At 49.9% G+C, this 14,845-nt stretch overlaps 1 protein-coding gene across 3 annotated transcripts in view; it reads left to right on the top strand.

Annotated features, from left to right (window-relative positions):
• Nucleotides 1–14,845, top strand: part of MYLK (myosin light chain kinase) — a 285,784-nt gene that overhangs the window by 211,649 nt on the left and 59,290 nt on the right. For all 3 annotated transcript variants that reach the window (XM_045850924.1, XM_045850925.1, XM_045850926.1), the window contains one exon: nucleotides 8,380–8,466. In XM_045850924.1, coding sequence (XP_045706880.1) covers nucleotides 8,380–8,466 — 87 coding nt within the window. The remainder of the gene's footprint in view (nucleotides 1–8,379; nucleotides 8,467–14,845) is intronic.

The raw sequence follows: 14,845 nt of genomic DNA, 5'->3' as shown, positions 1-14,845 counted from the left end.
GGAGGGGAGGGACATGTGGGGCCAGAGAGGCCTGTGAGGTCTGAGTGGAGTTTCCCTGTGATGAAGGGCAAAACCAAGCTGTGAGGGGTCGGGATTGTGGCTCTTCTTCCTCCCTTCTGTGTGCAGTTTAGGATTCGAGACTTGGAAGTGGAACAATCTTGGGCAGCTTCAGGCTGCCACCCTCATTTCACAGCACAGAAAACCGAGGCCATTCAGACAGGGAGAGCACCCCGCACGAGGCTCCCTGGCCCATTTCGGGCCAAGCCCCAGCTGGAGCTCCAGCTCAGGATGTGGTCCAGTACCCTTCCTCTTTATTATGTTATTTGTTTACAACTGTTTTAAGAGATTGTTTAGGGAAAACCATGTCTTGCCCTTGAAATGCTGGCTAGTAACCTTTAGTGACACTATTTACAAACCAGTGATCCAAGAAGGGATCTCGAAGACCAGCTTTGTTGTTCTGACTGCTGAATCTGATTACCTGGGTCCAAAATTCTAACCTTTTTCATTGTTATTCCATAAGATATAGAATCTTTGTTCTCATTCTGGATTTTATCATCTGATTATCTGGTCACAAAAGCTGAGATCTACTATATATAATAAATGGGAGAGAAGAAAGGAGAGTCTTAAAAAGAAAAATGTTTTTAAAAAGTACACACAATGGCAACACAAATTAAATTGTCAACAGCTAACAGTCAAACTAGAAGTGTCAAATACCATGTACCCACCTGAATTCTGTGAGTGTATTTGCCACAGGGGCTCAGAGCCTAAGGGGACAGATTTGATGGTTAAGATGTATTATGGTCACTTCAGGAGGGGCCTTGAAACCCATATTTTAAGGCTCTGAGTAGGGTCTGCTGCTGCTGGTTAGTTACTCTTGTGTGTGACCCGGGCTGCCACCCATCCAGGTAGGTCCTGCTTCTCTCTATATTGGTGCTGTAGTTAAAAAAAAAAATAGTGTTTCTGTGAACTTGACCCCAGAAGCTTACTGCTAACAGCCACACACCGCCCCCCCCCATTACTTAGGTGGGACCCACGCTGGTTCCAGCCAATCTGTAAGGAAGCTCATCCCACTAATGAGATTATCTGCTTTTTGAATCCCCAGCCTCCTTGAGTCCTATTTACACTGAAGGCAGGACAGCAATTCATTCTCCTTATCTGCAAAATGTCAGCACCTTTTTGAGAAACAGCAAACGGTTTATTGTTAAAACCAAACTTTGTTTCAAAATAAAATTTCCTTTTCCCCTACAGAGTAATTTGGGGATTCCTTTTTTAAAAAAAACCTTTGGGTAATCCATTCTGCAATTTATGGGGCTTTTTTTTTGCCCATGAATTGGTCTCCTTCTAGTTCATTTTCTTGCTCTCTCCACTAATCTCGATTGTCTTCATTATTTTTCCTGCAGAGGCCTCTGCAGGGTTTGGCCTCAGGCTTCAGGTTGGGAGCTGGGGTTTGGAGAAGAGCGAGGAAGGGGTTCTGCAGTGGACCAGCTGAGGCAACAGGTCTGACTGTCAGTTGGGTTTTGTTTTGTTTTTCCAAAGAGACAAAGGGTACCCCCCCCTCAACACTCCTTGTTGCCCTACTTGGAGATCTATTGGTGCCCTGCATGCAGGTGGGCTGCTTGCCACTTTTGGCTTTATTTTCTCAGCAAGAGCCACGTCTGAGCAAATAGTGAGGGACTATAGGCTCCTTGGCCCTCCCCTCCCCTTTTCAACACTTTTTCCCCTCCCGCTCCAGTCAGCTGAATAGGCCTCCTGTCCTTGGTCTGTCTCCTGATCTCCTCATCTCTCCCCTCTTCCCAAGGCAACAGCACCTAACCTAGAGATCCCAGTGGGTCATTTCCATGTCCCCTTGGAAATTATGGGAAGTCACTGTGGGGTCTTCTGGTCTCTCTCCATGTACAGCTGCCCGCCTGACCTCTGGACTGCATTTCTCGCAAGGGGCAATGAGGTCCCTCTCCCCTGGGCCTGGAAGCTGACGCTAACGCCAGGCAGGCCTCCCCCTGCCACTCAGCGGGGCCCTGCTCCCAAAGCACTGTCACTCACACAGCCTGTGCCAAACACCATTAAGACTATACATCTGTGGCCAATGTAATGATATATTTTAAGACCTCATAAAATGACTTTGGCTCATTGGCTGTTCTGTATTAACCACACTACCGTTTCCCTCTCACAGTAAAGGCAAAGGGAGGTAGCCTTCATGATGCAGCAGATCTGGCTGTTTCAATCCCGCTGTGTGAGTCTTCTCCCTAAGAAAAGGGGCGCTCTTGTGCACTGTCTTGATCATGGCCACACTGTCCTTCCTTTCAAGTGTAGCAGAGGCAAGGGTCAACTTGTACCGCAGAAGGAAACTGAAGCCCAGAGCAGGTGAGGACCTGCCAGAAAACTCACCCAGGAAGAAAAAAGGCTGACCTTCAAGGCCTGCCTTATGCGTTTTTAGTTGATGCGTTAGTTGGGCAGTGTCTTTGTCCCTGAGAAAGCCGAGGCTTGGTGAGGGTCAGCAGCCTTCCCAGCTCAGGCAGACCATATGCAAGAGATGCAGTGTTGCTGGGTGCCTCTTGACACGCACCCTTCAAGCCACCCTGCGCAGGGAGTTACAAACGAGTTACCCAGGCCATGCTCACACCTGGGTGTGTCTGGTTCTGAAGCCTGTACCTTTCCACAACTCTACAACTTAGTATGGCCCCCTGTCTGATGGATGACATGGCAGTGTCCACTCGCCAAAAATTCCAGGCCTCCCTTAACAACAGCCCTTCCTGCTAGGAAGTCCTTGCATACCTGGCCTGAGTGACCCATTCCCACTTATTCTGACCCAGGTGAGAGATGAGAAAATAAAGACCTTTTTAGGTCAAAATCCCAAGGCAGGAGTCCCAAGACATCTCCATGCCCTCACTGGCTCATCCAGCTCTTCCCCAGACAGCCTGGGTAAAGGCATCCAGCCTCAGCTGCTGGTGAGATCAAGGGCTTTGTGACCATGGAGGGCTATGCACATGTGTGGTGGGAGGTAAAGTTCCAGTGGGCACCCACACCGTCATGCATTCCACAAATATGTGAGTACCCACTCTGCCAGGCCCCACTCCAGGAGCTGAGGTTAAAAGCAATGAACAAAACAAGTTTCCACTCTCAGGGATTTTATATCCTAATGAGGGGAAGGCAATGATATGGATGAACCGATACAGCATAAAATGTCAGGCAATATCACATGTTCAAAAAAGCAAAGTGGAATAGTGGGAAAGGAAGGCTGTTGTGGAGAGGGTGGTTGTGAGGCCTCTAAGGAAGTGGCATTTGAATGAGACCTGTAGGTGGGGAGGGCAGGAGGCAGGATGGCTGAGCCTGAATAAGGGGCAGAGGGCTGGGAAATGAGGTTGAGGGGGACCAGCAACCAGATCTGCCAGGCCATGTGGGCTGCCACAGAGGAACTGGATTCTGTTCTAATTGTGATGGGACAACACTGAGCATCTAAAGGCTCACTCAGGTGGCCATGTGGTAGCTGCACCCGGAGGGGGTAAGAGGCAGAGAGAGCAGGAAGACCTCTGGGAGGCTGCTGCAATAGTTCATGCAGGAGACAATAGCAGCTTAGGCTCCAGTGGAAAAAGTGGCAGATAATCAGATTCATAATCTCTTTTGATGGTAGAGCTGATAGGATTTGCTGATGAAAGGTAAGTCAAAGGCAATTTTTAGTCTGTGGGGAATGTGTGGGGATCGATGATGGTACCACCTACTGATTCTAGAATGCGAGGGTAAGGGGAACCAGCATGTGAGTTTCACGCAGGTGAAGTTTAAGATGCCCACTAGACATCCAGGTGGGCATGTCACATAGACAGGTGTTTAGATGAACCTGGGTTGAGGACAGAGGCCAAGATTGGGGACAGGATTTGGAGAACCATACATATATGAGATCATCTAAGGCCCCGGATTGAGGGAAGTCTCTAAGGAGCAGCTGTGGATGGAGCAGGGAGGGAAGCAGAGTTCACCACTGAGAAGCAGGGCCGGACAGAATCTGTGAAGAAGACTGAGATGGAATGGTGCCAATGAGACAGGAAGAAACTCAAGAGAGAGGTGTGTCCCAGAAGCCAAATGGTGGTCTTTTAGATAAGAAAGGAAGAGTGGGGATCCATGCATCAGATGCTGTTGCCGAGTAGAATAAAATAAGCCTGGGCATTGGCCATTGGATTTGGCAAGCTGGAGCTCATTGATAATGGTGACAAGGGGGTTCAGGGGAGTGATAGTAAAAAAGCCTGGTTTGAGACATACAGAGACTGAGTCTTTGCCCAAGGCCATGCAGCTAATAACTGACTGGGTGGGAATTTAAACCCAAGCCTTGGCTCCTAAACACTGCAACCCAACCGCCACCATGCCCACTTCTGATGGTGGCTGAACCAATGTCGATCCACCCTTCTTTCCTTGGCTTCAGTCCTTCCGCATTCTGAAGTCTGCTTCTGTTTTCACATTTATTCTTAATATCATCACAGGCAACTAACATGTTTTCATTTGAACTAAATAAAATAGGTGTTTTAATAGGTCAAAAACACTTGAATATTGGTGAATGGTATGGTTTAATGTGAAATAATCATACAAAGTACTTAGCATTGTGCCAGGCACAAATAAGTGCCCAATAAATGCCAGCTGTGACTTTACATCCCATTCACTCCCTGGTTGGGGTGTTGTTCCCACTTTCCTGGTGGGAAAGGTCAGCTCAGGAAAGCTCAAGCACTTGCCCAAGGACTCAGTCACCCAGCAGCACAGCCAGAAAGCAGCTGTTTCCTAAGTAGACTCTCTTGGTTATGCCAGCATGCTGCTTGATCTTGGGAAGAGAGGGAGACCAGCCCCTCTGTCCCGACCCCTCATGGGGCTTCTGGATACTCAAACCTCCCTATACCTTTCCTCCTACCTAGGGTAAGAACTCAGGGAACCAACGTCTTGGGGGAGACAGAAGAAAAAATATGCCCCTGCAGGGCTGAGTCCAGAGATAGCCTGGGAGTGGAAGGGATGAGGCGTTGTCCGTATAAGGACATGTTTTCCTCTCTATATGGAGGCCCCCACACCCCCCACGGCCATCTTCCTCCCCATGCTTCTTCAGGGCACAACCAGACCAGCAAAGGACTCCAGCCCTGGGGCCCAGATCTAGAAATGGAGTTCAATTTCATCACCAACTGATTAAAATAGACAGAAAATACAAGGTGCTCTTAAACTTTTATTACTATTATTTTTATCCCCTGGGCAGCTGCGTGAGCACAAAGCTGGCTTTGATTAAGCACATGGTCTCTCCAGCCCACTCCTTGCTGTGGTTCTCACGGAGGTCTAGTGGCTCATGGTGCATGCACAGCCCCCATGGGGTGGGGGCAGAGGGCTGCAGAGGAAAGGGCGGCTCTTAGTCGAGGTGCGCCTGGTTTGAAAGGAAAATGAGCCCTTTCCTGATGGCCACATGGAAAGATTAGATGCACAGAACTTCTAAAAACAAGGTTCAAAGCCCATGACAGGGAAGTGCTCTTAGCCAGCGTAAAGCCAGCACCCAAGAGCTGAGGACAGGTGCAGAGGCTGGGGACCTGTGGTCGGTACCAGTCAGGGAGGGCTTTCTGAAGGTGGGCAGTTTTAAAGCAGATCTGGGAGGAGGCGAGGAAATGTGAACAGGAGGGACAAATTAATAGGAAACAATCATTTTTCTGCTGTCCAGAGCATCGTTGCATGCATTCTCTCCTTTGAGCCTCATAACACTGTGAGGCAAAGAAAATAAATGTCATCCCCTTTGTACAGATGTGGAAAGAGAGGCCCAGGGCAGTTGGCATGATTTGCCCACAATTCCAAGACTGCAAACTAGAACCCTCCCCTCTCGGTCGTGCTCTCGTGGTGTTTAGAAGCAAAGCCCAGCACAGCCCCACCAGGAGAGAAGGGATCTTGGGCCCAATCACCCTTCTTTCAAGAACCCAGGAAAACTGGGTCTCTCATCATTTGCTTGCTTATGCCTTGGTTTACCTATCAGTTAAAGACAAAACAAAAACCCTGATCCTTCTTTTATCTCCCTCCTCTGATGCCCCAGAACTTGCCGGGAGAAAAATGGCACGGAGCACGCTGGAGCCAAGGATCACAGAAATGTCTATATGTGTTCTGCCCTCTCCTCCTTCTCCTTAAAAAGGGGGAAAACAAATAAATTGCCAGCACACCTTTCGATCACTGCTGATGCATGGCAGACGTGCTGGTCGGGAAAGGAGGGCAGCTGGGAGGGCCTTGGACAAGGACACGTGGGCTCACCCCATGCTCCTGGTTTGGGAGCCCTAATCCCCCGTATCAAGGGAGGCACTGGCAGGTTTTCCTGGCCCTTGGAATAGTCCCTGATACACTGTCTCCCTGAGCCCCAGGCCCTCTTCTAGACACACACCCACACACACAAAACCTGAGGAGAGAGACCCGTTTTCAACCTAGCAACATAGTAGAATCATGTGGAGCTTTTGGAGAATACTGACACGTGGCCCTGACCCAGACCCGCTGACCCAGGATCTCGGAGTGTGGTGCTTGGGCACAGGTACTTCTAAAGTGTAGCCAAGGTTGAGACACAGAGGTCGACAGATATGTACTGAGGATTTTTCTGTAGCTGTGAATGACCACCAGACCTGGAGAAAAACATGAAGTCATCCTCTTCCCATTGTTCTCTCTGCTCCTCTGTCCATGTGCACATGGACCCCTTTGTGTGAGCCACCCGCTGAGCAGACAGGATGCAGGCAGTGTCAGCTACAGGTGGCGGGGACCCACTGGCTGGGGCTGCTTGCGCTCACGGAACTGGTAGAAGGACGACATGCAGTAGGGAGTGGAGGCAGCCGAAGGGCCTGGGCCTCAGTGCTGCTCGAAAGGATCTCCTCTAGCTGTACTGGCTCAACCCCATCCCCTGTCACATAGTGCCCCAAGTTCTATTTAATCACTCCTGTAGTGGCGCGTGTGTAGTTCTGGGCTGCCTCCCTGGGGACCTTCCTGCCTTGTTGCTGCTGTGAGCCTGGACAATGCCTGCCCCAGGCCTCCTCCCTGGATTACCCAGCTAATAGGAAGTGGGCAGGATTTGTATGGGCAGATCCAAATTCTGGAGCAGGAAAGAGACCCAAATGCTTTCTAGGAGAAGCAATGCATCCAGGTGGGAGCCCCAAGAATCCTTGTGCCAGCCCCTAGTTCTCTGCTCCCCGTGCCCATCCTAAAACTCCTAGGAGAGAGCACGTGAGAGCAGCCAGAACTGCCCACCCAGGAGGCGGGGAGAGCAAGATAGCCCTCCCTCCCCAGCCAAGCCACAGGAATGTGGCTGAAGCCTCAGCTGGAAAGTCCCACCCGCTCCTTTCTTCCTCTCTTCAGGAGCAGGAAAAGGATGGACAGGAAGGGGCTCTGATGGGCAGGCTCCCTCCCAGCACGAACCCTGAAGAAAGCTGCTTGTGGGGAAAATGCTGGAGCACAGTGATAGCTGTTGGGCCAGCTGCTTCTTATCTGAGGCCCTGGGTGGTTTCCCCTCAACTTCCCGAAGTCCTGTCTCCTCAGGGCCCAGTGAGGGCCCTTTTGGCCCACCTCGGCCCTACGCATCGCATCGTGATGTTACCTGCTGCCCTGACAAAGGAGGGTTCCCTGACGTTACCCACGGTGTGCGTTCCCAGGAAGAGGGAGGTGGAGGAGAGGCCTGAGGATTTACACACTCATCTCGCAGCATTTTAGCTCTGCCCGCAGGCTGCTGCCACAGGGTTTCACTGGGTCCTCTCTGGGGAGGGGTACGGAAGCCCCACCCAGTAACTGGCCCAGAGCAGGTGAGGCATGCTGGCCACTTGCTGAGAGACCTCTGTCTGGGGAGGAGGTTTGACTGTCAGCGTCCATCTGTAGAAGGAAGTCTAAGAAATCAGAGGCTACAAGCCCCCTCCAGACCGTGAGCCCAAGGGCAGGACCCTGTTCCCTTCTTCCTCAGTACAAGAGACCTCTCCACACAGCAGACTTCTGGAGATCCATAATGTTTTCCCCATGAAGGGAAAGGATGGGGAGAGGTAAGCTGAGGGGCACTGACTCTCCCCCTGCCCTGCCCTTCTTACTGTGATTGCTGGCAGCAGGGGCCTGCTGTGGAGGCCCTGCAGGAAAGTGTTAACTAGCTCCCAGGGTAGCCTGTCCATCCGTCTTGCCCAGGCGACTGCGCTCCCTGCCTGACTTATAAGGCCCAGGGCAGCGACACTCCTTCTTCGGTGCTCTCGTGGAAGAAGGTCCCAGGCGCAGGCGCAGGCTGCTCAGCAGGCGCTGAAGGCCTCCGAGTGGGACCAGGAAGGGGACGACACCCTCATTCGGGTTGGGGTGGGACTTTCATTGAGATGCCTCCTCTGCTTGTTTCCTTGGGCAGCTGCCGACTGATGTTTGTGGTCACCTGTTTTGTTCCAGATGCTCCTGCCAGTGAGAATGCCAAGGCCCCTGAGATGAAGGCCCGGAGGCCCAAGAGCTCTCTTCCTCCTGTGCTAGGAACAGAGAGTAAGTACTCGTTCAGCTTTTCTAGGCAACCCCAGGACTGAGGGCCCGCAGAGAGCCGTCCCGACTGTCCTGCGAACTCCTGGAGATGGAGCCAGTGGCCCTTTCTCAGGCACCCCCGTCTCCCCCAACCTGCCCACAACCCTCCGTGGTGGGGCACGTCCACATCCACCCTCAGCTACACCCGTGTCCTTTCTACTTCTCAAAGACTCCTGTGAGAACTTCTCCCAGGTGGGCCTTGCCTGCCGGTGAGTAGACCTTTAGAAACTGGGCTCTGACCTTATCACTCCTGGCTGGAGTGCCCAGCAGCCCCTCGCTGCTCACACCATGAACCTCTCACACCGTGTGGCCTGCCCTGGCTCACCTGCCACACAAGTATGGGCACGTTGTGACATTGACCTCGACCTCCTTTCTGTGTGCTGCCCCATCTCCTTTACTCCTAGTTTATACTCCAGCCAAACTGAGCTCCTCGGTGTGCGCTGGACATCCCTGTGCTCCTTCCTTTACACCTTTGCTCTGGCACCTCTCTCATGGGACAGGCTCCCATGGAAAAGCCACCTCACCTCTGAGTTCGTCCTTGCTCCATCTGAAAGTAACTCCCCTTCTGTGAGCTCCCAGAGCACTCAGCACCTCCCTGCTGCCAGTGACCGCCTTCTTCCCACTGTCCTGGTCATATGTGTCACCTCATTCTCTCCCTGCCACTCTAAGTCCTCCTGTGACTGAATACTAGCTCTCCCCTCCTCTCTTGGATCTCAGCTGCCCCTGGGGCCCACTCATCTGCAGCCATAAAACGTAGGGTCCACAGTGCTTTTACAGGCCCACAAAAATCCTAACATCTTATAAAATTAGAAGAAAAAAATAAATTTTAGGTCAAAGAAAGTGTTTTAATTCATAATATTAATATATTCATCTTTATGCCAATGCATTTGGAAATATACAAGGGGAAAATCCCCAAAAACCAGAAATTTATTTATAAAAATTGTGTATTTATTTTTATGTGTTTAAACTTTATTCACATTCAACGTACTCTCCATGTGATGCAATACACCTATTGAGACTATTGTTTAAAGGTTTTATTGATTTATTTTTTTAGAGAGAGGGAAAGGGTGAGAGAGAAACATCAATGGTGTGGTTGCCTCTTGCACCCAGTAGGGACCTGGCCCACAACCCAGGCATGTGCCCTGACTGGGATCGAACCTGTGACCTATTGAGACTTTCTTTTCACTGCTTGAAAGAGTTTTTGAACTCATTGATTTTGATGCCTTTTAGTGCTTTCTGCCGGGTTTTGTTTCACCTCTTCCACATTAGCAAAACGTTTCCCTTTGAGGAGTTCTTTCATCGGGGAAACAAAAATAGTTGCTCGTGGTGAGATCGGGTGAATAGGCAGGGTAGAGCACAAGGGTCATGCCATTTTTAGTCAAAAGCTACTGAACACTCAGCGCTGCATGGGCAGGTGTGCTCATAAATCACCATCATGAAAACGGCAAACAAGCTGAAAGAGTCTTCAAAAAATAAATCATGGAGGCCAAATGCAGCCTCTCACAACAACACCAGCTGGCACACTGATGCAGATGGGTTCCTAGAACACTCACCTAGCAAGGGAAGTCTGTACTACAAGGGGTCCACACTCCAGAGGATAATTCCAATTTTGCAGGGGTCCTCCCTCGTAATTTGTATGTGTGTATATGGGGGGGGGGGGGGCAGTGGTTTCTGTAGTGGAGAAAGCGGCCAAGAGAGGCAAAGGTGCATAGAGTCCACAGAGTCACCATGTGGCAGACCTGGCTTCCCCTGCTGATTAGTTATGGGTCTGATTTTGTCAGAACTGTGCTTTGAATCCTCCCATTTTGACAGAGGGTGTGGGATTTTTGAACATCCCTCACATGCACTTTCTATGTTCAAAACACAAACAAGATCTTAAATGCTCATACTAATAGGGAGAAGTGACTGAGCTTGATTAATTGGAAGGCGGTTTCTCTCTTTCCATTACAACACAGTGTTCTGTGACTTAGTTTTATTCTTCTTCTCAAAGCATCGTCTTATTTCCCTTCCTAATGATGAGCTTGGGCTCCTGGCACTGTACCAGCCAGGCCGTCGGGGATGCTCTGCCTTCAGTATGTTGGGTCTGCCTCGGATTATAAAGAGTGGATCTTTAATGAGTTGTTGGAAGTGCATAAACAGTTCTAAGAAAAACCTAGTAAAAATGGATTAATGATTTTTATCTTGCAAAAGGATTTCTTATGCCCATGCTCTATTGGTTGTGGGAAATGTGAGCAGAAGAGACGCGGCATCTCAGAAGAGCACCAAGGACTTGTGAACTAGGGGTCTGGCTGGTTGTTCACCTGTTCTCAGGGTACAAGCAGGGTTGCATGGGCCTTGAGCTGGGAGGTCAGCACCCTCCTGTCCTCAGTGCTGGTCCATCCATTCCAGGGAGGTCCTGAGGGAGGTGAGACAGGGTCAAAAGAGAGCTGGGAAAGAGAAGAACAAGCTGGAGACAGTGAGCAGACCAGCCCTGGGCTCTCGGCCCTGGAGAAGAGGGCGGTGCAAAGCTCCACACTGTCATCATCCAGTTCTAGGGCCAGGCCTTGCTGCCCTGGCTGCACATTGGACTCACCTGGGGAGATATGAAAGTGCTGCTGCCTGGGCTGTGCCCCAGACTAATTAAATCAGACTCTCTTGGGGCTTTAGTGTTTGTTCAAGCTTTGGGGCCATTCCAGTGTGCGGTAGGCCAGGCTGGAGACCAGATGCTCCGAAGGGAAGCCCGGGGCCCCTGTACAGACTCCAGTAAATGTGAACACCTCAGGGCCCAGTCCTCAGAGTATCTCAGTCACCGCCTATGCTGCTGGGAGCAAGATGTTCTGCTCTGCGGTGGGGAGGCTGGAAGCCTCAGCTCTTACCCCTCCAGAGGGAGCAGGAAAGGGGCTCAGTCCGCAGTGCGCTTAGTGGCAGGTGTGGGGCTGGCAGAAAGTGCTCTGTGCCTATAGAAAACAACACATTCACGACTGGATTGACTAGTAGATGCTGCTTGTGTGCTGATGGGGAATTTCACTCTAAGTAGAGAGCTTTCACGTTAGGGTTACAGATGTACATCTTGCCCCCAAAGGAATGGGAGTGTGCCTCCATGAACAGCAATGCCACTTGGAATTCCTCTGCTGGCCCATCCACCCAGACTCCACCCCAACCTGGTACCCCTTGAGAAGGCAGCTGCCCAGAGACAGGAAATGAGGAGGGTGTCTTTTAGGTCTGCACTGCTGTTCTTTTCTCACTGGGGGATAATTTGTATTCTTTATTTTCTGCGTAAGTTAAGTATACATGGATTCTTGTTTAAATATTTCAAACAATACCGAAATATACCAAGTACAATGTGAAAGGCCGCTTTCTCTACCCCCAGTTCTGCTCACCTCAAATATATTCACAATTATTTTATTCTGTGCATTTGCATTTACATATGCCAATATGTCATGCAGTCCACACACCTCTGCAACTTGCTTTCTTTCTCTCGGCATTGCCATCCCCAGCCCCAGATACCTCCAATCGCATCAGAAAACCCACGGACCCAAGTCCCAGAGTAGCCTGGCTGTGTATATGTGTTCATTTTGCCGGGGGCTGGGAAGTACCTGATCTAACCAGGAAATCCATCCTTCCTGCCAGGGGTCAAGGGAAGGCTGAGTGGTTTTCTTGTTAAACAGACTGTGGTCAGATCCCTTTCTGCATGCCCTCCCTGCCGCAACTGCCACGTCCAGTCCTGGCAGTGAGTTGTCAGTGTGAGTGGACAGCACTTGTCCGCACCGTGGCCTCAGAGCCCCAGGAGCTCGGCCGCTGCTGAGCCAGTCTGCCCCAGCCCCTGGGGTGGGGTGAGAGAAAACTGACGGAAGAACGAGTTAACCTGCCAGACCCCAACTCACAAGTACAGGAGTGCGGAGGGGGTCGTGTGGGGAGATTTAGGTGTATGGGAGACTCTGGTCCCATTGGGAGGAGAAGAATGTATTTCGGTTGGAGAGGGGTGATAACACTGTCAGAGGGAGAAACTGAAACATGAGGGCACTCAACTCCAAGGACCATCTGCTTGCCCTCCAAACAAGCGTTTATTGAGCACGTGCCTCTTAGGCTCTCAATCTGTGTCACTTCAGGCAAGTCTTACCTTTCTGAGCTGTTCCCATTTTACAGATGAGCAAAACCGAGCCTCAGAACACTAAATTTTCCTGCCCAGGGTTTCACAGCTAGTAAGACATGGAACTGTGAGGCCAGCCCTGCGCCGTGTTCCGCTATGTTCCAGGCACAAGCACCTGGGCCGTAGTCTCAGAGCCCCACACGTTGTGCTGCCCGCACAGGCCTGGCAGTGCTTCTGTCTCCCCACTGCGGGGCTGAGGCCTGCCTGTCATTACAGCGGGGAGAGCAGAGGGGGCAGCTGGCGTGCTTCCCTGGACCTTGAGCCCTGTCAGGGTGTGCGCTGCATGCCTCTGCATGGAAATTTTTAAATGACTTTATGCGATACAACTTCAAATTTGCAGAAAAGTTGCAAGAATAGTACAACACACTTTTGTATATATTTACTTAGATTCACCAGTTATTTACATTTTGTTCCATTGTTTTATCATTTTGCATGTATATATTTATATAGATATATATATAGATATATATAGATATATAAATAGATATATATTTATAATAGATCATCTATATACATATATATATATACATATACTATGTATATGTTCACATATTCACCATTCATCATATAGATACAAGGGGGGACCCACCCCAAAAACTGGAATTTATTTATAAAAATTGTATATTTATCCTTATATGTTTAAACTTCAGTCACTTTCAAAGTACTGTCCATTTGATGCAATATACCTATCGAGAATTTTTTCACTGCTCAAAACAGTTTTTAAACTCATCAATTTGCATTCCTTCTGCCATTTTGTGTTTCACCTCCTCCACATAGGAAAAACATTTGCCTTTGAGGACTTTTTTCATCCAGGGAAACAAAAAAAAAGTTGCTTGGGGAGAGATCGGGTGAATAGGGTGGGTGGGGCGCAGGGGTCATGCTGTTTTTGGTTAAAAACTGATGACCCTATTTAATTTTTTGAGATCTCTCCATACTGCCTTCCACAGTGGCTGCACCAATCAGCAGGGTATGGGCAGGTGCACTTGCAAATCCCCCATCATGAAATGGGCAAACCCAATGAAAGAGTCTTCAAAACAAACTCACTGAAGCCAAACACAGCCTCTCACAACAGCACCAGCTGGCACACTGATGCAGATGGGTTCCTAGAACACTCACCTAGCAGAGGAAGCCTATACTACAAAGGGGCCTGCCCTCTAGAAGATAATTCAGGTTTCTGGGGGGTCCCCCCTTGTATATATATATCATTCATGAACAAATTAGAGACATCATACTCTTGACCTCTAAATATCTCATCATATATCTTCTAGGAACATAACCCCAGTACGGTTATTAAAATCAGGAATTTTAACATTAAACCAATACTGTTATCTAATCCACGCCTGTACTTAATTTTTGTCAGTTATCCCAATATCTTTTATGGCTGGTTTTCCCCCTCTTGATGGGTATTTAGTGGCAGCACTCATGGAACATCATTGACCCCTCCAACCCAGAGCAGGTCGTCTCCTGCCTTTGGAGAAGGAACGGGAGAGAAGTGCACAGGCAGGGAGAGAGTCACCAAGATTCCTCCCCCAGCAGAGTGGGTGGGGGAGGGAGCGTGCTCAGGCACAGGGTGTAGCCAGATAACCACTGGTGCTAGAGAGCAGGGTCCAAAAGTCTTGGTTCTATCACTAATTGAATAAGTGGGCCTAGTCAAAGGCCTTTGTCCTGCTGGACCTTGATTTCCTCACCTGCCAAAGGTGGGACCTTCTTCGACTAACCCAGGCTTTTCCAGCTCTGACATCAGGCCTCTCCATGGAATGCTTGTTTTCTTAGGTGACTCAGTTGAGGTGAGGTTAGCTAACTCTCCTCAGTGTTATCTGCTGCGTGAAGGGTCGAAGCTGCAGCCAGCACGGGTTGTGTTACACCGCAGCAGGAACACCCTGGGAGGAAGGGGGCCATGAGCAGCAGGGCCAGGGTTAGAATGTTCTAGCTGGAAGGCATCTGCATGGAATTTTGTGTGGAAGACGTCAGTAGGGCTTAAGAAATGGTTTTAGAAAATGCAGACGAGGCCGTGCCCGTGCAGCACCAGGCTTGGTGGTGTTTTCTATTGGTCTGCAGAGCTGCTGGTCTTTTGTAAAAGAGAGAGACGGGCGTCCATGGGGCACTTTTCCCTCTTGCAGACAGACGCCAGAGCCTGTCCATCTCTATGAATCTTCCGTGCCTGGCCTGAAGCAGGGGTGTCATAAGTATTTGATTCTTCAAATCAGTTCATGA

Source organism: Phyllostomus hastatus, unplaced genomic scaffold, assembly GCF_019186645.2.
Source record: "Phyllostomus hastatus isolate PE091 unplaced genomic scaffold, TTU_PhHast_1.1 phas_contig_86, whole genome shotgun sequence".
Classification (NCBI taxonomy): Eukaryota; Metazoa; Chordata; class Mammalia; order Chiroptera; family Phyllostomidae; genus Phyllostomus; species Phyllostomus hastatus.
Note: the sequence above shows the minus strand (reverse complement) of the source record. Positions and strands in the feature narration are given on the sequence as shown.